The sequence below is a fragment of the Leptodactylus fuscus genome, chromosome 8, assembly GCF_031893055.1.
Source record: "Leptodactylus fuscus isolate aLepFus1 chromosome 8, aLepFus1.hap2, whole genome shotgun sequence".
In the NCBI taxonomy this organism is placed as follows: Eukaryota; Metazoa; Chordata; class Amphibia; order Anura; family Leptodactylidae; genus Leptodactylus; species Leptodactylus fuscus.
In genome coordinates, this window is record NC_134272.1 from 16,392,161 (window position 1) to 16,412,794 (window position 20,634).

At 42.1% G+C, this 20,634-nt stretch overlaps 2 protein-coding genes across 3 annotated transcripts in view; one reads left to right on the plus strand and one right to left on the minus strand.

The window, feature by feature from the left end:
• Nucleotides 1–1,071: 1,071 nt before the first annotated feature.
• PTX4 (pentraxin 4) lies at nt 1,072–4,946 on the minus strand. The gene is made up of 3 exons (XM_075285421.1): nt 4,629–4,946; nt 2,252–3,281; nt 1,072–1,712 (listed from the first exon to the last, which is right to left on the minus strand). Exons 1-3 carry the CDS (start codon nt 4,764–4,766, stop codon nt 1,072–1,074), a joined length of 1,809 nt encoding a protein of 602 aa, XP_075141522.1. The 5' UTR covers nt 4,767–4,946.
• Nucleotides 4,947–10,996: 6,050 nt separating this feature from the next.
• SEC14L5 (SEC14 like lipid binding 5) overlaps nt 10,997–20,634 on the plus strand; it is a 38,380-nt gene continuing 28,742 nt past the window's right edge. Inside the window, exon 1 of one of the 2 annotated variants that reach the window (XM_075285408.1) lies at nt 10,997–11,051. The gene's annotated coding sequence lies outside the window, so the exon portion shown is untranslated. Of the gene's footprint in view, nt 11,052–16,450; nt 16,709–20,634 lie in introns of those variants that run through there. The other variant, XM_075285405.1, reaches the window with a different exon arrangement.

Sequence of the window (20,634 nt, forward strand, 5' to 3'; positions counted from 1 at the left end):
CCACCATTTTGGGCTGTTGGTTTGGACCATCTATGTTCTATATGTCACCTTGTAACCCCCTCCAATGGAAACCTTATACTTAGGGCCGGTCAGAACTATTGTGTCTTTAAGTTCTCAAAACCGCACGTATGAAAAAATCCGAAAATGCGTCCAGCCCTAAACCTCCATGTTGGATTTTTTCAATTTTTTTGTTGGAAACTCAAAAATAAAAAGATTACTGTGGATAGGACAGAACGTGAAAATACTGAACAATCCTTACAAACCGGGTGGTCAAATTGTCTTTATATTCGTACCGTAGTCAGAGTACACATACTACAATGTACATACATATACCATATATAATAAATGACACATTACATAGGAGTTCTGTAGACGTTAAAGAGCCAACGTGTCCAATAAATAGCCCACATCACATGTCCTACACCGCCACCTACTGGTGTTTGATAATAAGGTTCAAACTGAACTGACTAAAGCCTGAAGATGGCCACGCACATTAGATTAATGTTGGCCAAATCTGCCTTTTCGAACAAGGTCAGCAGACCATCTAAGGTACCCTGGAAAGAAGGATCAGGCATACCCGATGGTCAAACAGCTACGATATCTAAGGTGAATGGCCAGCCTAAGGAGAAGAAGGAAGCCATAGGGCTGCAGTCATAAACTCCTATGAAGCCCCATTATGGCATGTTTTATATACTGTGGGTCAAAAGGAAGAAGGGTGGGTCCTCCAGAGAACATGACTCTAGAGTCCTATCCTATTGTAAAGGACTATTAGGCTATTTGTAACCCACCCAAAAAAGTAACAAGTCCAAGTAATAAGCGTTCGCCTTGACTTTCAGCTTCAGATGGGGTTGTCCTCTGCTGGATCTAATGGACTTGGTTGTGGCCACCTTCATGTCATAAAATGGAAACATCACAGGATCTTCTCTTAGACCACTCCAGTGTGTGTTGTGATTGTCTCAATATATTGTAGATAATTGGTCACTGTAAGGGGTTTGGAATGGGCCCATAGCGGTCCCATAAATAATAGTCCAATAGGGAAGCAATCTTCTATTTACACAACATTATGAAAGTCTACAGGCAGTGCTCTAGACAGGTACAGTCCACACGTTCCACTGAACCATGAAGAGAAGAGGCATCAGCAATGGTTAGGATGGTACCTCTTGGCAGGCCCTTCCCGGTGGCAATTCCAGAGACTTCTCCAGGTGTCAATGCTCTATTCCACATAGCAAATCCTGCCAAGTATCCAACAAAAGCTTCGGAACTGTCAAAGCCTCCGCCCAAGGTGTCCTGCTCTTGGCCAAGAACCAAAGATCCTCCTGGTGGGATCTCATAACCTTTCTGAAATCTGGAGCCAGTAGACGTTAACTTGCGGTCAACATAGAACCAATATTTACCTTGGATGGAGGACCAGATGAAACAGGTGTGGTGCCAGCTGCCATCTGCCAGTGGGACAATGGGGAGTTCACGGAAGGCCGGGTCTCCAATGACAAAGTGAAGAGAGTCATGGGTGGCCCCATGTCTACCATGAAGAACCAGTTTGTTGTCATTCTCTTCTGTCGCATATGACAGGATGGTGCCCACGTAGCTTACATTAGTCTTCACCCAACTGCAGATGGAGAGTTCATGTAGAGGTTGCTTCAACTCCTTACCAAACTTTGCAAAGTTCTCCGTGGAAGAACTGGGGAAAACGAGCATGGAATCCACATTGCAAACTGCAACAAGAAAGAAAAGCAGAATAGTATAATTGAGTATACATAGGACCACCAAGAGGGGTTTGCACAAAGTTTTTAAAAAATCCTGTAGTAACTAGATCTAAGGACCTGTAGGTTAAAGAAGACCTTACACCACCTCTGTCAAGCCCAACTCTTTGCATCATTTAATAGGTGCTTAGGAATGGTGGGGATTAGAGAGAAAACTCCAACTGTGCTGGAATTGATGGAGCGGTGCCGAGTAACACATGCTAAGAACTAGCGTTAATGAATGTGGTGATAGGTCCTCTTTAAGCAAGCTTACACAGTCCCCAGACCTCACCATTGACTTTACCCTCCTTGTCCCTGGGTTCTCTTCAGTTCTTAGAGCAACTGCACTGGGTCCTCATGGGATGATGTGAGGACCTTGTATTCAGCAGCAACTGGTGGTAGATTGGACTCAAGAACAAGGGACCCCAAAAAAAGGGACCTTAAATACGTCAAATTTCAGATATCCTCCCCCTCCCATGCCTGAGAACTACTGTCTACATTGATGATCTTACGTTTTGCTGGGGCCTTGGTGATCTTCTCTTCAGGTTCTGGGGCCTCTGTGGCAGGTGGTGGGTTCCTAGTAGTGTGAACACTAGGGGGTCTCTCTCCTCCAGGAGGACTGTCATCCTTGACCACATTTCCTCGTATGGCTGATACCTGGATGGCATTACTGGGGTCAGTCACCTCCTGGTCTTCATACTGGGTAGTCTTGTGATTAAGTTGTGGGACCAGTGTTACGCTTAGCGGTGTGTTAGTACTTTGTAGACCAGTTGTCTCCTCCACCAATGGACCAATTGTTCGGGTCTCCTCTCTACGTTGAGCTGCCATGGAAGACATCTTATTGATGGTGGTCATCAGCACCTGCTGCTCTTCCTGTAGCTTCTTCCTCTGGCTATGTTTGGCCTGCAGCTTTATCATGCGTTGTTGGAGGGTTTTAGGTCCAGGATCGGTCTGTGGTGGAACCTCCTGTTTGGTCTCAGGGGTTCGATTAATTTTGTGTGGAAGATCCCCCTGCTTGGTCTCAGGGGTTCGAATCATTTCTTGTGGTGCCATCAAAGCACTTGGTGGAAAAATCTCATTTTGCTGCATATTTTGTAACTGCTTCTCCAAATCAGCTATTTTGCCTCCTTGTCTTTCGACCGACTCACGGACCGTCTCCATCCCCTTCTGCAACATGCTCTTGTCCTTCACCAACTGGTAGATGATCCTCTTCTGGCCACTGAGGGCAGACGTCAAGTTGGCCACGGCCACGTCTCTTGCTTTGTTCTCCTTCGTCAGTTGTTTGTTTTTCTCAGCCAGGGATTCCTCCAGAGCAGACATCCTCAAATCCAACTTTTTGGTTTTCTTCTGAATTTTTTTCAACCAGAATTTGATGCCGTTCAGCTCGGTCTGAGTCACTTCATTGGTAGCGTTAAAGGCTTCGCCCATTGACTGCTGTTGGTCATAAATGTGGTGGAAACGAGCATCAATGTTATAGGAGATGTTGTAGTTTTCAGCGATTCCTTGTAGACGGGTCAAGGTTACTTCTTGAAAGCGCCGAAACTGCAAACAAATAGATTGTAGATTGTAAACCAGACTTATACACAGACGCCATCCTACATGTAATGTATGTATACAGCAACAGTAATAGGAGAATAGTGAGCGCAGCTCTGGAGTATAATACAGGATAAGTAATGTAATGTATGTACACAGTGACTACACCAGCAGAATAGTGAGCGCAGCTCTGGAGTATAATACAGGATAAGTAATGTAATGTATGTACACAGTGACTGCACCAGCAGAATAGTGAGTGCAGCTCTGGAGTATAATACAGGATAAGTAATGTAATGTATGTACACAGTGACTGTACCAGCAGAATAGTGAGCGCAGCTCTGGAGTATAATACAGGATAAGTAATGTAATGTATGTACACAGTGACTGCACCAGCAGAATAGTGAGCGCAGCTCTGGAGTATAATACAGGATAAGTAATGTAATGTATGTACACAGTGACTGCACCAGCAGAATAGTGAGTGCAGCTCTGGAGTATAATACAGGATAAGTAATGTAATGTATGTACACAGTGACTGTACCAGCAGAATAGTGAGCGCAGCTCTGGAGTATAATACAGGATAAGTAATGTAATGTATGTACACAGTGACTGTACCAGCAGAATAGTGAGCGCAGCTCTGGAGTATAATACAGGATAAGTAATGTAATGTATGTACACAGTGACTGCACCTGCAGAATAGTGAGCGCAGCTCTGGAGTATAATACAGGATCAGTAATGTAATGTATGTACACAGTGACTGCACCTGCAGAATAGTGAGTACAGCTCTGGAGTATAATACAGGATAAGTAATGTAATGTATGTACACAGTGACTGCACCAGCAGAATAGTGAGCGCAGCTCTGGAGTATAATACAGGATAAGTAATGTAATGTATGTACACAGTGACTGCACCTGCAGAATAGTGAGTACAGCTCTGGAGTATAATACAGGATAAGTAATGTAATGTATGTACACAGTGACTGTACCAGCAGAATAGTGAGTACAGCTCTGGAGTATAATACAGGATGTAACTCAGGATCAGTACAGGATAAGTAATGTAATGTATGTACACAGTGACTGCACCAGCAGAATAGTGAGCGAAGCTCTGGAGTATAATACACGATATAAGATAATTAATGTAATATATGAATTGAGTCATTGCAATAATCTTTTTTCCACTTTCCCGAGCAGGAGAGATGAATAAAATAACCTGCAGGACAGGAATCAGATTATCAGCTTCAGAAACTCAAGGACAACAGCCACAACCATACTGTATACGCAGATCTACAATAGGCAGGTAGGATTTGCTGGGACTTGTAGTACCACAAAGATAAAGATGTATGCATTTTCCCATCCTCACCTGCTCCTCCAACCGTCTGAAACGTTCGAAGAAAGGTTTCCTCTGTTCTAGGAGACGGGTCTGTTCCATAAAGACACTCGGAAGACACAGAAGGAAGACCAGGAGTAATCTGGACATGACTCCACTTGTCACCACCATTGTCTCTTCTGTCTTATGTTCAATGCACAAGAAATACACAAAATTCCAAATCTCCTGTGGTCACCTAGTGATGCTCCGCCCACTACGCCATTCTCATCCTCTTATGACACTGTCCCTTTAATTCCTTGTATTTTATCCTCCTTACTCTCTCGATCTCACATGTGCCTATGCTGAGTTGTCCTCTTGTCCGCTGCTCCTCACGTCTGGTCTCTTCTATTCCAACCCCCCGGCTGCCTCCATCCACAAATAGATGAGTTTTGCAGGCACCACGACTACTCCGCATAAGCCAATAATAGCCGCGAGAAGAGACTCCAGAAAAAGTGATATTTATGGGAGACCAAGAAAGTGACTACAGTAGGTCAGACTTATTTATGTCATGTACAGAGAGCAGGAGCTCCATTACATCTACACCCGAAATATTACCGGACCCCAGAGACGCCCAAAATACAGGACAGTACCTAAAGTGAAAAGAGTCTAATATACAACCTGTCATCATATATACTAAATCATCAGTATTATCTATAGAGGGCAGCATTATAGCAGCTATATTGTTGTACATAGGGGACGGTATTATAGTAGTTATATTCTTGACATAGGAGCAGTATTATAGTAGTTATATTCTTGTACATAGGAGCAGTATTATAGTAGTTATATTCTTGTACATAGGAGCAGTATTATAGTAGATATATTCTTGTATATAGGAGTAGTATTATAGTAGTTATATTCTTGTACATAGGAGCAGTATTATAGTAGTTATATTCTTGTACATAGGAGCAGTATTATAGTAGATATATTCTTGTATATAGGAGTAGTATTATAGTAGTTATATTCTTGTACATAGGAGTAGTATTATAGTAGTTATATTCTTGTACATAGGAGGTAGTATTATAGTAGTTATATTCTTGTACATAGGAGTAGTATTATAGTAGTTATATTCTTGTACATAGGAGCAGTATTATAGTAGTTATATTCTTGTACATAGGAGCAGTATTATAGTAGTTATATTCTTGTACATAGTAGTAGTATTATAGTAGTTATATTCTTGTACATAGGAGCAGTATTATAGTAGTTATATTCTTGTATATAGGAGTAGTATTATAGTAGTTATATTCTTGTACATAGGAGCAGTATTATAGTAGTTATATTCTTGTACATAGGAGCAGTATTATAGTAGATATATTCTTGTACATAGGGGCAGTATTATAGTAGTTATATTCTTGTACATAAGGTAGTATTATAGTAGTTATATTCTTGACATAGGAGCAGTATTATAGTAGTTATATTCTTGACATAGGAGCAGTATTATAGTAGTTATATTCTTGTACATAGGAGCAGTATTATAGTAGTTATATTCTTGTACATAGGAGGCAGTATTATAGTAGTTATATTCTTGTACATAGGAGCAGTATTATAGTAGTTATATTCTTGTACATAGGAGGTAGTATTATAGTAGTTATATTCTTGTACATAGGGGCAGTATTATAGTAGTTATATTCTTGTACATAGGAGGCAGTATTATAGTAGTTACAGTCCTATGAAAAAGTTTGTGCCCCCCTATTAATCTTAATCATTTTTAGTTCTAAATATTTTGGTGTTTGCAGCAGCCATTTCAGTTTGATATATCTAATAACAGATGGACACAGTAATATTTGAGGATTGAAATGAGGTTTATTGTACTAACAGAAAATGTGCAATATGCATTAAACCAAAATTTGACCGGTGCAAAAGTATGGGCACCTCAACAGAAAAGTGACATTAATATTTAGTAGATCCTCCTTTTGCCTCTAGTCGCTTCCTGTAGCTTTTAATCAGTTCCTGGATCCTGGATGAAGGTATTTTGGACCATTCCTCTTTACAAAACAATTCAAGTTCAGTTCAGTTTGATGGTGGCCGAGCATGGACAGCCCGCTTCCAATCATCCCACAGATGTTCAATGATATTCAGGTCTGGGGACTGGGATGGCCATTCCTCTGCATGAATGCCTGAGTCGATTTGGAGCGGTGTTTTGGATCATTGTCTTGCTGAAATATCCATCCCCGGCGTAACTTCAACTTCGTCACTGATTCTTGAACATTATTCTCAAGAATCTGCTGATACTGAGTGGAATCCATGCGACCCTCAACTTTAACAAGATTCCCGGTGCCGGCATTGGCCATATAGCCCCAAAGCATGATGGAACCTCCACCAAATTTTATAGTGGGTAGCATGTGTTTTTCTTGGAATGCTGTTTTTTTGGACACCATGCATAACGCCTTTTTGTATGACCAAACAACTCAATCTTTGTTTCATCAGTCCACAGGACCTTCTTCCAAAATAAAGCTGGCTTGTCCAAATGTGCTTTTGCATACCTCAGGCGACTCTGTTTGTGGCGTGCTTGCAGAAACGGCTTCTTTCTCATCACTCTCCCATACAGCTTCTCCTTGGGCAAAGTGCGCTGTATAGTTGACCGATGCACAGTGACACCATCTGCAGCAAGATGATGCTGCAGCTCTTTGGAGGTGGTCTGTGGATTGTCCTTGACTCTTCTCACCATTCTTCTTCTCTGTCTTTCTGATATTTTTCTTGCCCTGCCACTTCTGGGCTTAACAAGAACTGTCCCTGTGGTCTTCCATTTCCTTACTATGTTTCTCACAGTGGAAACTGACAGGTTAAATCTCTGAGACAACTTTTTGTATCCTTCCACTGAACAACTATGTTGAACAATCTTTGTTTTCAGATCATTTGAGAGCGGGCTGTCCATGCTCGGCGACCATCAAACTGAACTGAACTTGAATTGTTTTGTAAAGAGGAATGGTCCAAAATCCCTTCATCCAGGATCCAGGAACTGATTAAAAGCTGCAGGAAGCGACTAGAGGCAAAAGGAGGATCTACTAAATATTAATGTCACTTTTCTGTTGAGGTGTCCATACTTTTGCACCGGTCAAATTTTGGTTTAATGCATATTGCACATTTTCTGTTAGTACAATAAACCTCATTTCAATCCTGAAATATTACTGTGTCCATCAGTTATTAGATATATCAAACTGAAATGGCTGCTGCAAACACCAAAATATTTAGAACTAAAAATGATTAAGATTAATAGGGGGGAACTAACTTTTTCATAGGACTGTATAATTTATTTATGATGCTATAGTATTTCAGAACAGTTGTCATTTACCTTCCATCCTCTCAGCATTGTATACATTTCTATATGTTTGATGGCTTCTGCCCCAGTTATGTTAATAACTAATACTTCAATATTAATAATATCTGGATTTTTATCTCTTTTCTGATAGTTACTGAAGCTCTTACATGATGTGTAGGATTTCCTGATCTATAGCACTAGTGTATGATATACTGTATACTGTGATTGATAACATAGTCTCTTAGTGGATTGTGTTATCTCTATTACTTTGCTGACATCTTGTGGACATTTCTTGACATTGCACTATTTAAAAAAAAAAAATATTATTGTCAAGTTAACATAGGTTGATGCGCCATGGAAAAAATGCAGATTTTTTGGGGGGGATACTGACAGGGTCAGAGGCCCCATTTTCTGCTTACACCTCAATCCAACATATAAGTGTGCGGTTCCATTGCTTTCTTAAAATTGCACCATTTAAGTGATTTGGACGAGCATTTTATGAATTATTAAGGAACAGCAGTTCATTTCTATCATCATTTACAACAATACGTTTATTCTGTGGCATCGGTTCAGATATCCAGAACAGCACATACGTCCCAGCATGCAATGCTTCTGATTCGGCCTGATCTCTTACACTTAGTACAGCTGCTGGTTGGCTCGTACACAGCTTTCCATAGACTGATTGACATTCACTACATTATCATTATTATTATTGTTATTGCACAGGGTAGCATCTATCCTTTCTACAGCTCTGATTACTGTCCTGTCATTTAAACCATACACCAGGAGGCTCAGGATGAGCAGAGCTTTTGCCTGCTATAGGGTGGGGGTCGTCTGCAATACTTGTAGCAATGCTGAATGTATGTTTATCAATGTTTGCACTATATGTTGACACTTGCCTCCTTATTGCAAGGGTACACTAGGCTCCTCCTCCTCTTGGAGCCCCTCCCTTCCTCTGATAATCTTTAAAGGGATCCTATCATTCAGACACAATTTTTTCTAGGTACCACATCAGAATAGCCTTAAGAAAGGCTATTCTTCTCCTACCTTTCGTCATCTTCTCCGTGCTGCCGTTCGCCTACAATCCCGGTTCTTGCCGATATGCAAATTAGCTAGCTCGCAGCACTGCGGGCGGGCCCCAGCACTCAGACAGCACTGGGGGCGTCCCCAATGCTGCAAGAGAACTCTCTCCAGTGCCGCCTCCATCTTCTTCAGCAGCAGCATCTTCAGCCTCTTCTTCTGGGAGTGGCTTGTAACTTTCGGGCCTTGGGCAGAGCAGACTGCGCATGCCCACAGGCCACAAGAAAATGGCCGCTTGCACAGTATTGCAAAAAAGGTTGGTTATTGTTATTAATGGGTTAATAAGGGCACCCAAATACCTTTAGCAGTGTTTTCAAAGATTTCTGGGTTTCTCTGGGAGTTCCTGGCATCTTCTGCATGTATTTACATGGGCATGTTCCTGTTGTTTTCTTACAACTACCATGATGCCTTGGGCCACTCAGAGCAGACTCACAGCACTTTCCTCTCTCCCTCCCTCCCGCTCCCTTTCTCACTCCCTCCCGCTCCCTCTCTCACTCCCTCCCGCTCCCTCTTTCACTCCCTCCCGCTTCCTCTCTCACTCCCTCCCGCTTCCTCTCGCACTCCCTCCCGCTCCCTCTCTCACTCCCTCCCGCTCCCTCTCTCACTCCCTCCCGCTTCCTCTCTCACTCCCTCCCGCTTCCTCTCTCACTCCCTCCCGCTCCCTCTCTCCCTCCCTCCCGCTCCCTCTCTCACTCCCTCCTGCTTCCTCTCTCACTCCCTCCCGCTTCCTCTCTCACTCCCTCCCGCTCCCTTTCTCCCTCCCTCCCGCTCCCTCTCTCTCTCCCTCCCGCTTCCTCTCTCACTCCCTCCCACTTCCTCTCTCCCTCCCTCCCGCTCCCTCTCTCACTCCCTCCCACTTCCTCTCTCACTCCCTCCCACTCCCTTTCTCCCTCCCTCCCACTTCCTTTCTCACTCCCTCCCGCTCCCTCTTTCACTCCCTCCCGCTCCCTTTCTCCTTCCCGCTCCCTTTCTCACTCCACTCTAAGTATGATGGGGCTTCTTAGTTTAGGTGACGTTACATTTCCCCCCTTCTGGAAACAGAACATCAAAGGAAATTGGAAAATGTACCTGGGGCGATCTAGGTAAATATAGATTTTTGGTAACCTAAGTAATTTAGAAGGTAGACAGCGGGTGGTGGGCGGGAAGGAGGGAGTGTATCTTAGATTAGAAGGATCAGTTTATCCGGGACAACCCCTTTAAGTAAGTGTAACCATAACTCTCATCATCAATATCACCATTCAGGATCGCCCAAATGAAAACGAATCGATACATCAGTTGCTGGAGCTCCGCGGTCCAACATGGCGGCCGACGCCTTCTAATAAATCACATGTTATTCGTTATCTAATTTTCGCCTTTAGGGTGCATTCACACTGAGTAAACGCTAGCTTATTCTGAACGTAAAACACGTTCAGAATAAGCGGCGTCTAAAGCAGCTCCATTCATTTCTATGGGAGCGGGGATACGAGCGCTCCCCATAGAAATGAATGGGCTGCTTCTTTCACTCCGTGCAGTCCCATTGAAGTGAATGGGGAGTGCCGGCGTGTACGCTCCGGCATGAGCAGAGCTTGCCATATACGCCGGCACTCCCCATTCACTTCAATGGGACTGCACGGAGTGAAAGAAGCAGCCCATTCATTTCTATGGGGAGCGCTCGTATCCCCGCTCCCATAGAAATGAATGGAGCTGCTTTAGACGCCGCTTATTCTGAACGTGTTTTACGTTCAGAATAAGCTAGCGTTTACTCAGTGTGAATTCACCCTTAAAGAGGACGAGATCTCTAATCACGAAGGATAAAAATCAATATAAAAGGTGTTAACATCCCGATAATGGCTGGACTCATCTCCCGGCTGCATGATGTCATCAGCGCCTCCAGCCCTCAATGCACATATTCAGGGGGAAATCTGCTGGCTCGGCAGGATGGAGTTTGCAGCGGCTTAACAAAGAGCTGGGCTGGCAGGCTGGTGTATGACAGAAGCTCTGACTGATGCTGGCACCGCGTGTCCCGTGACTCTGCAGTCCCAGCCAGGTAACAGCAGTCTATGGAGACGCCCTGGAGCCCTGAACCTCAAACTGCAGAACAGGTAACTATATATCCAACCCAATTCTCATCTATCATAGTCATCTATAGCTGCAATGTATATACTGTATATATATAGGGGAAGAGGGAGAGTAATGCCAGTCACTGCCAACACTAACACTAATGGTGCAGTCATAACCCAGAGAGACAGGAAACAGAGCAGAAAGAAGAACATGGAGGAAAGATATTATATAGTATATACCCATATTACATGTGCCGTCACCCCCTCCAGAGAAATATAATGTATTAATATAATACTAACTTACTAACTCTATGCATAAGAACTACTATAATACTGTCCACTATGTACAAGAATATAACTACTATAATACTGCTCCTATGTACAAGAATATAACTACTATAATACTGCCCCCTATGTACAAGAATATAACTACTATAATACTGCCCCCCTATGTACAAGAATATAACTACTATAATACTGCTCCTATGTACAAGAATATAACTACTATAATACTACTCCTATGTACAAGAATATAACTACTATAATACTACTCCTATGTACAAGAATATAACTACTATAATACTACTACTATATACAAGAATATAACTACTATAATACTACTATGTACAAGAATATAATTACTATAATACTACTACTATATACAAGAATATAACTACTATAATACTACTCCTATGTACAAGAATATAACTACTATAATACTACTACTATATACAAGAATATAACTACTATAATACTACTCCTATGTACAAGAATATAACTACTATAATACTACTCCTATGTACAAGAATATAACTACTATAATACTGCCCCCTATGTACAAGAATATAACTAATATAATACTGCTCCCTATGTACAAGAATATAACTACTATAATACTACTCCTATGTACAAGAATATAACTACTATAATACTACCTCCTATGTACAAGAATATAACTACTATAATACTGTCCACTATGTACAAGAATATAACTACTATAATACTGCTCCTATGTACAAGAATATAACTACTATAATACTGCCCCCTATGTACAAGAATATAACTACTATAATACTGCCCCCCTATGTACAAGAATATAACTACTATAATACTGCTCCTATGTACAAGAATATAACTACTATAATACTACTCCTATGTACAAGAATATAACTACTATAATACTACTCCTATGTACAAGAATATAACTACTATAATACTACTACTATATACAAGAATATAACTACTATAATACTACTATGTACAAGAATATAATTACTATAATACTACTACTATATACAAGAATATAACTACTATAATACTACTCCTATGTACAAGAATATAACTACTATAATACTACTACTATATACAAGAATATAACTACTATAATACTACTCCTATGTACAAGAATATAACTACTATAATACTACTCCTATGTACAAGAATATAACTACTATAATACTGCCCCCTATGTACAAGAATATAACTAATATAATACTGCTCCCTATGTACAAGAATATAACTACTATAATACTACTCCTATGTACAAGAATATAACTACTATAATACTACCTCCTATGTACAAGAATATAACTACTATAATACTGCTCCCTATGTACAAGAATATAACTACTATAATACTGTCCTATGTACAAGAATATAACTACTATAATACTGCTCCTATGTACAAGAATATAACTACTATAATACTGCCCCCTATGTACAAGAATATAACTACTATAATACTACTCCTATGTACAAGAATATAACTACTATAATACTGCCCCCTATGTACAAGAATATAACTACTATAATACTACTCCTATGTACAAGAATATAACTACTATAATACTACTCCTATGTACAAGAATATAACTACTATAATACTGCCCCCTATGTACAAGAATATAACTACTATAATACTGCTCCTATGTACAAGAATATAACTACTATAATACTACTCCTATGTACAAGAATATAACTACTATAATACTGCTCCTATGTACAAGAATATAACTACTATAATACTGCTCCTATGTACAAGAATATAACTACTATAATACTGCTCCTATGTACAAGACTATAACTACTATAATACTACTCCTATGTACAAGAATATAACTACTATAATACTGCCCCCTATGTACAAGACTATAACTACTATAATACTGCTCCTATGTACAAGAATATAACTACTATAATACTGCTCCTATGTACAAGACTATAACTACTATAATACTACTCCTATGTACAAGAATATAACTACTATAATACTGCCCCCTATGTACAAGACTATAACTACTATAATACTGCTCCTATGTACAAGAATATAACTACTATAATACTGCTCCTATGTACAAGAATATAACTACTATAATACTGCTCCTATGTACAAGAATATAACTACTATAATACTGCCTCCTATGTACAAGAATATAACTACTATAATACTACTCCTATGTACAAGAATATAACTACTATAATACTGCTCCTATGTATAATAATATGACTGCGGGATTTGAGGCTTGTCATATGTAAATTATTATTGTGTTCTCAGTCTCCTATTACTGGTGCAGTATCACTGTGTTACCTCACTCCACCACTAGATGGCGGCCTCTATTAGTAAATATTACTCTCATGTCACATCTACTGCTATTCATAGACTAGAGTTTTGTAACTGATGTGGAACTACAAGTCCAAGCATGGAACATCCTAAACACTATTAATCTACCTTGTCCTAGCACCACAATCTGATGTATATATCTGGCATCCCTCGGTGTGACTGTCATGGCCCCCCTAGTGTTCTCCCCGCCCTGTATACAGATGGTACGTGTTATATCTTGGAGTACCCCTGTAATTTGTGTAATTTGCTTATTTGCCCCTATATATTATTATTATTGTTTATTTATATAGCACCATTAATCCCATGGTGCTTTATATATATTCCCCAGTCACTGTACTGCCCCCTCTATTTGCCCCGGTATGTTATTTCCCATGCACTGTATATGGGGTCAGTGTCTCATTCCTGGGGCTCTGACCTCTGGGCCCCCACTGATCACTATGTTGGGACCCCACTCATCACTAGGCTGGGGCTCCCACTGATCCCTATGGTGAGTTCCCACTGATCCCTATACTGGGCCCCCTCTGATCCCTATACTGGGCCCCCTCTGATCCCTATGCTTGGCCCCCACTGAGCCATATGCTGGGCCCCCCACTGATCACTATGTGGGGCCCCACTGATCCCTGTGCTGGGGGCTGCACTGATCCCTATGCTGGGGCCCCTATTGATCCCTATGTTGGGCCCCCACTGATCCCTAGGCTGCGGCCCCCAATGATCACTATGCTGGGGCCTCACTGATCCCTATGTTTGAGACTCCCACTGATCCCTATGCTGGGCCCGCTGCCGGCGCACTACATGATCAGATTTTCTATTACGGCTGGCGTAGAAGGGACCCAAGTTTTAGGGCTCAGACCCCATGGATATAGTGCTGACCCCCACCCTGGGGACTCCCCTTTATTCACACAGTCTCTTGGTGTAGAGAACAGTAATGGGCACCCAGTGCGCCCCTTCATGGCCAAAACACCACGTAAAAACGGTGATAAGATGAAAGACTATGTATTTATTGTAATGGCTCTGTAGCTGTTGTGGAACTACAACCCCCAGCATGTTACTGATGAGCAGCTCTGCCAGTCCATGACTAGTGTCCCCCCCTCCCCCGCCTCACAATGGTACAGTTCTGGTCACTTCTCGGTCTTCCTGGGGCAAAGGATGGGAAATACCAAAATGTGGGAATGGGAGGGGCTACAGTAGGACAGGTGCATGCTTAGGGTGATGTCCGCTGTGGAGGGTGTGGTTATGTAGATTGATACTGTTTCATTGGTTAATCAACGGAGAAGGAGCCAATCGCAAGATCAGACCAGCTTTAGTGTTGTATTGCCATGGTGATGGGCGGGGTTATACCTTCTGTCAGTGGAGTGGGCGTGGTTTCAGATGAAGCTGCTGTGTAGGAGCGGAGGATGTGACAGAGAGAAGCCGGGACTGAGGGGGAGAGGCCGGGAGGAGGCCGGGAGCTAGAGCCGGGGAAGGTGTGAGTACTGGAGAGTCAGGCTGTGCCAGGGGGAATAGTACCTGTGCAATAGTGATAGAGTGCATGTGAGTCATATATACCTGTGCACTAGTCATATAGTACCTGTGCATTAGTCATATATACCTGTGCACTAGTCATATAGTACCTGTGACTGATATATACCTGTGCACTAGTGATAGAGTGCATGTGCAATAGTGATATATACCTGTGAGTGATATAATACCTGTGCACTAGTCATATAGTACCTGTGCACTAGTGATAGAGTGCATGTGAGTGATATAGTACCTGTGCAATAGTGATATATCTGTACAATAGTGAGATAGCACCGATGCACTACACATGGAACAGTGATATAATACCTGTGCACTAGTGATATAGTTAGTATATGTGCATTAGTGATATATCTGTATAATAGTGAGATAGCGCCTGTGTACTACACATGGAACAGTGATATAATACCTGTGCACTAGTGATATAATACTTGTGAGTGATAGAGTGCATGTGCACTAGTGATATAGTACTTGTGCACCAGAGATAGATGAATGATATAGTACTTGTGCAATACAGCTAGGCGAGTGATATAGTACATGTGCACCAGTAATATACTACCTGCGCACTAAAGATAATAATGCCTGTGCAACAGTAATAGAGCAGTTATAATGGTACTCATGCACCAGTGATATAGTATTTGTGCACCAGAGATTATAGTATCTTTACACCAGTGATAACAGTACCTGTGCACTAGTGATAGAACAGTTGTAATAGCACTTTATGCAGCAGTGATATATTAGCTGTGCACTAGTGATAATTGTACTTGTATACAGTTATATGGTAACTGTGCACCAAGGACAATAGTATCTGTGCACCAGTGATAGAACAATTTAATAGTACTCGCGCTCCATAGATATAGTACCTTTGCACCAGAGATAATAGTACATGTCCACTAGTGATAAATAATAGTACCTGTACACCAGAGATAATGCGACCTGTGATAGAAGATTATAATAGTACTTGTGCTCCCATGATATAGTATCTGTACACCTGTATACCAGTGATATAGTAGCTGTGCACCAGAGATAAGAGTACCTGTACATCAGTGATATAGTAGCTACATACCAGAGGTAATAGTACTTGTACACCAGTTATATAGTAGCTGTGCACCAGTGCTAGAGCACCTGTACATTAGTGGTACAGTGCACCAGTGACAGTCTTCTATGTGAGGCAGGTGTGTGACTGTGGGGTGTGCGAGGATCTCTCCAGGTGATTGGTGACAACCATTGACTGCTGTCATTAGTGATTGATCTTGGGGCGGGGCTAAGCTGTGATTGACAGATGAGAATGATCGTGGCCGGCCATTGATGGGTGCAGGAGGCTGAGCAGATGTTGTGTGACAGCACCAGCAGCACCATCTACACAGCTCCCAATAGTAGTCTGTACCTGGGTATTGTGCAGTGACTGCGGCAGATTAGAGGTTTGTGACCCCAGGGAGGGCGGAGCCAGAGAATCTACAGGTGACATTAGAGAACAGATGGGACCATGAGAGGCGTGATAGCAGGGGACAGCTCACAAGTGGATTGACCCGCAGAGTGGAGGTGACGTCCAGCTGCCCAGAAGGTGAGCACCATCCACACTACTGCACTGATATGTGCGCCACACTGCAACTTTAACATTATGGTATTGATACTGTATGTCTGTCATACTTCGACTCTAACACTTGACATGTGCATCAAACTACACTTTTAAAATTACTCCATTGCTATGTGCATCATAATGCAAATTTGGGATCTGTTCGTCACACAGTGACTTTAACACTACTGCACTGACATTTGCGTCACACTACGACTTAAACACCACTGCATTGACATCTCTATCACACTGCATCTTTAACATTACTGCATTCACATGTGCATCACACTGCAACTTTAACACTACTACACTGACATTTGCGCCACACTGCGACTTTAACACCACTGCATTGACATCTCTATCACACTGTGTCATTAACCGTGTTACTGTATTCACATGTGCGTCACACTGCAACTTTTTAACACTACTGCACTGACATTTGCGCCATACTGCGACTTTAACACCACTGCATTGACATCTGTATCACACTGTGTCTTTAACCGTGTTACTGTATTCACATGTGTGTCACACTGCAACTTTAACACTACTGCACTGACATTTGCGCCACACTGCGACTTTAACACCACTGCATTGACTTCACTATCACACTGTGTCTTTAACCGTATTACTGTTTTCACATCTGCGTCACACTGCAACTTTAACACTACTGCACTGACATTTGCGTCACACTGCGACTTTGTCTTATGCAGAATCATAAGCTATGATAGTGTCGTAGTCCTTGACAGTTTGTAAATCACAAAGCATTCTTTAGATTGGTTGCAATTGTATATGGTGGTATACGGGGGTGGCGCTCACTGCAAGCTACATCCGCGGCATGCAAAACTTTCCAACCCCCCCTCACAAGTACCCCCAGGTTCTGCCTATGTCAGTAGGTATGTATAGCGCGGTGTGAGTATTTTTGCAGCTGCACGTTGGCCGCCATGCCTCGCTGCTGTCATGCAAATTCCTGGAGTGCAAATCCTGGTATTATCGTGTCAGTGCCGGCCGCAGGATTCAGTGGCTTTGTGTGTTTTGCGTTTCACATGCTTTATTTCTGTGGAGCCGGTTCATACTAAGATTAATAAATGCAAAGCTATTGTCACCCAGCTTTCCCAGGTGCCCGATTGTCAAAACTTCCTAGTTGCATAGTGAATGAGCATATGGCTGCGTGGCTAGACCAGATGGCATTCAAAACGTGACAAAACCTGGGGTGGAAACCTTGTGAGACCTGGAATGACTTGTCACCCAGCTTTTCCAGGCCCCTGAATGACATTGCTGCCTTGTTACATGTTGGATAGGGATGTAACTGCAAAACTTGGCATATTTATCATTCAGGATTCCAAGAAATCTGGTTTACAACCCCCCAAAAAGCTGGAATTTTGAACAAAGGGTTTATCACTCAGCTTTCCTAGACTCCTGAAAGGTAAAGAAGCCTAGTTATGTAGTGGACATGGGATGATATCATATCTAATTGGATTTTCCATTAATCACTGTAACTCTTGCAGGAGATATACTGTATATAGTTTGTCACACAACTTTCCCAGACCCCTGATTGGAAAAGCTGCCTAGTTACATAATGAATGAGTATATGATCACATATCTAGGCCAATTTGACATTCAAAACTTAAAGAAAGCTGGGTGAAAACCCTTGGGATATTTGGAATGACTTCTATACAGGTTGTCACCAAGCTTTCTCAGACACCTGAATGACAAAGCAACTTATTTACACATTGTATAGGGATTTGATTACAGAGTTGGACCATTCAGGATGCTTAAAAAGTTGGTTTACACCCCCTGTGATATCTGGAGCTTTGACTATATGGGTCATCACTCAGCTTTCCTAGGACTCTGAAAGGTAAAACAGCCTAGTTCCATAGTGGGTGAGGTATGACGTCATAAGTAAGTGGATTTTCCATTAATGACCATAATAAAGATGGATGACTACCCTTGTGGGAGCTTAAATGACCTCCATATGGTTTGTCACTCTTCTTTCTCAGGTCCCTGCATGGCGGCCGTGGATAGGATAGGGAAGTGACTGCAGAACTAAGGAAATCTACCATTCAGTACTCCAAGAAAGCTAGTGTACATCCCCTGTAATAGCTGTCATTTTCACCATATGAATTTTCACTCAGCTTTCCCAGGTCCCTGAAAGGTAAAGCAGCCTAAGTACATAATGGGTGATGTATTATGTCATAATATTTGGGTTTTCCATTCTTGATTGTAGTTACATGGGTTGACACCTGAAATCACCTCCATATGATTTGCCACCCAGCTTTAGGCCCCTGAATGTCAGAAAGGCCACATGGGTCATCAGTCACCTTTCCCAAACCCCTGAATGGTAACACAATCTAGTTACATAGTGCACGGGGTATATCTTAGTAAATATTTGACTATATGGGCCATCACCCAGCTTTCCCAGGAGCAGATATAATAGGATGGAGATATTCTCTGCTCTTGACCTTGAGGGATGACTTTGAGCACGAGATTTCTTACACGCGCCAACATTTTGTACTTTTCTGCGCCTTCGAGCTGTAATTCGAGTTTCCATCCCCCGATATCCGTGGAAAGATCTTGTCCTTGAGAAGGTGGCGGACTGATCGACTGATAGACCAGGGCGGAAATCTGAGCGCAGGCGACTTCATTGCTTTCTAGAAACGCTGATCTAGGAGGTTTGCTGTTATCATACCTGGTCAGGTTTAAAGGGTTAAATTAAACCAACTCTCCAAAGCCCTGCGGTTAAAAATCTGTCATTTATATCTTAGAAAAATGTGTCATTGTAAAGTTATAGTGTTTCGAAAATCTGAATTTTGACTAGTTAGGATGTTGGGGGCGCTGTTGCATGGATTTCAATGGCAAATAAACAGTGGTCAAAAGGGGTATTGCAAGTAAGTTAAATTTGTCACAAAATCTGAAGGGAACGTTGTAGAGAAATAGAAGAGGTGTCGATTTAATCGGCAGGAAGAGATCTACAATGTTATATATTATAGAAGTACGAGGATTGGATCAGGGGCGAGACAGTCCCTTAAAATGTACAAAATATGGCTGATGCTCACACCAGGGTGACAGAATAAGGTTAGATCAGCCTGATATTGATCACCATGCTCTTCTGTTTTTGTATTTGATATGGGTCACCTTGGGTCATACCATAACATGTCTATAGTATTGTGGCTGTGGGTTGTTGCTCTAGTCTGCAGCACCACGAAAGTCATCAGTGAAGAGTAAAGTGACTTCTGTGAGATGCTTCTGATTCCAGCTCTGAAGGCCTGTTCATGTAACCCAATAGGGTAGTAATAAGGGGGTAGGGGGGAGGCGTTGGCGACGTTTCAAAGCTCCTGTATGTAACTGTATCCCACGGAATGAACGTCTCATAATTCACAGAAACTGGAAGCAAAGAATTTCTAAGCCATTAATAAAGTAGGATTATGTGTAAGGAACCCGATCCGTACAAGACTAGGGCGAGGCTTTCGTGTCAGGTGGGCGGGTCTATTCAGATGAGTGTATCATGTGATGTAAGTGTTCACGTCGTTAATTGGAAGCTGAAAACGCAGCCTTAGCCCTCTGCACACAGCTGTATATTGTTACAGTGTATCAGTGGAGGCAATTCTATCATTTGTTCATCCTTTAATAGGCTCCTCCCCTCTGATTCCAGCACAGTTGGAATTTTTTCTCTAGCCCCCACCTTTCCCGAGCAATTGGTGCAGTTAATTGTGTTGCCTGACATACTAACTAGACTCCCTAATGGCAAGTGGGTGGTCTCAGGAAGGAACAGGCAAGGGGGAACGACTCAGACCTTCAATCAGAGGTGGACATAGGCAGAGCTCATTATCATGCCCTCTTGCCTGCTCCTGCCTGACACCACCCACTTGCCATTAAGGAGTTTAGTTCATTTATTAGACACTAAAATTAACTGCACC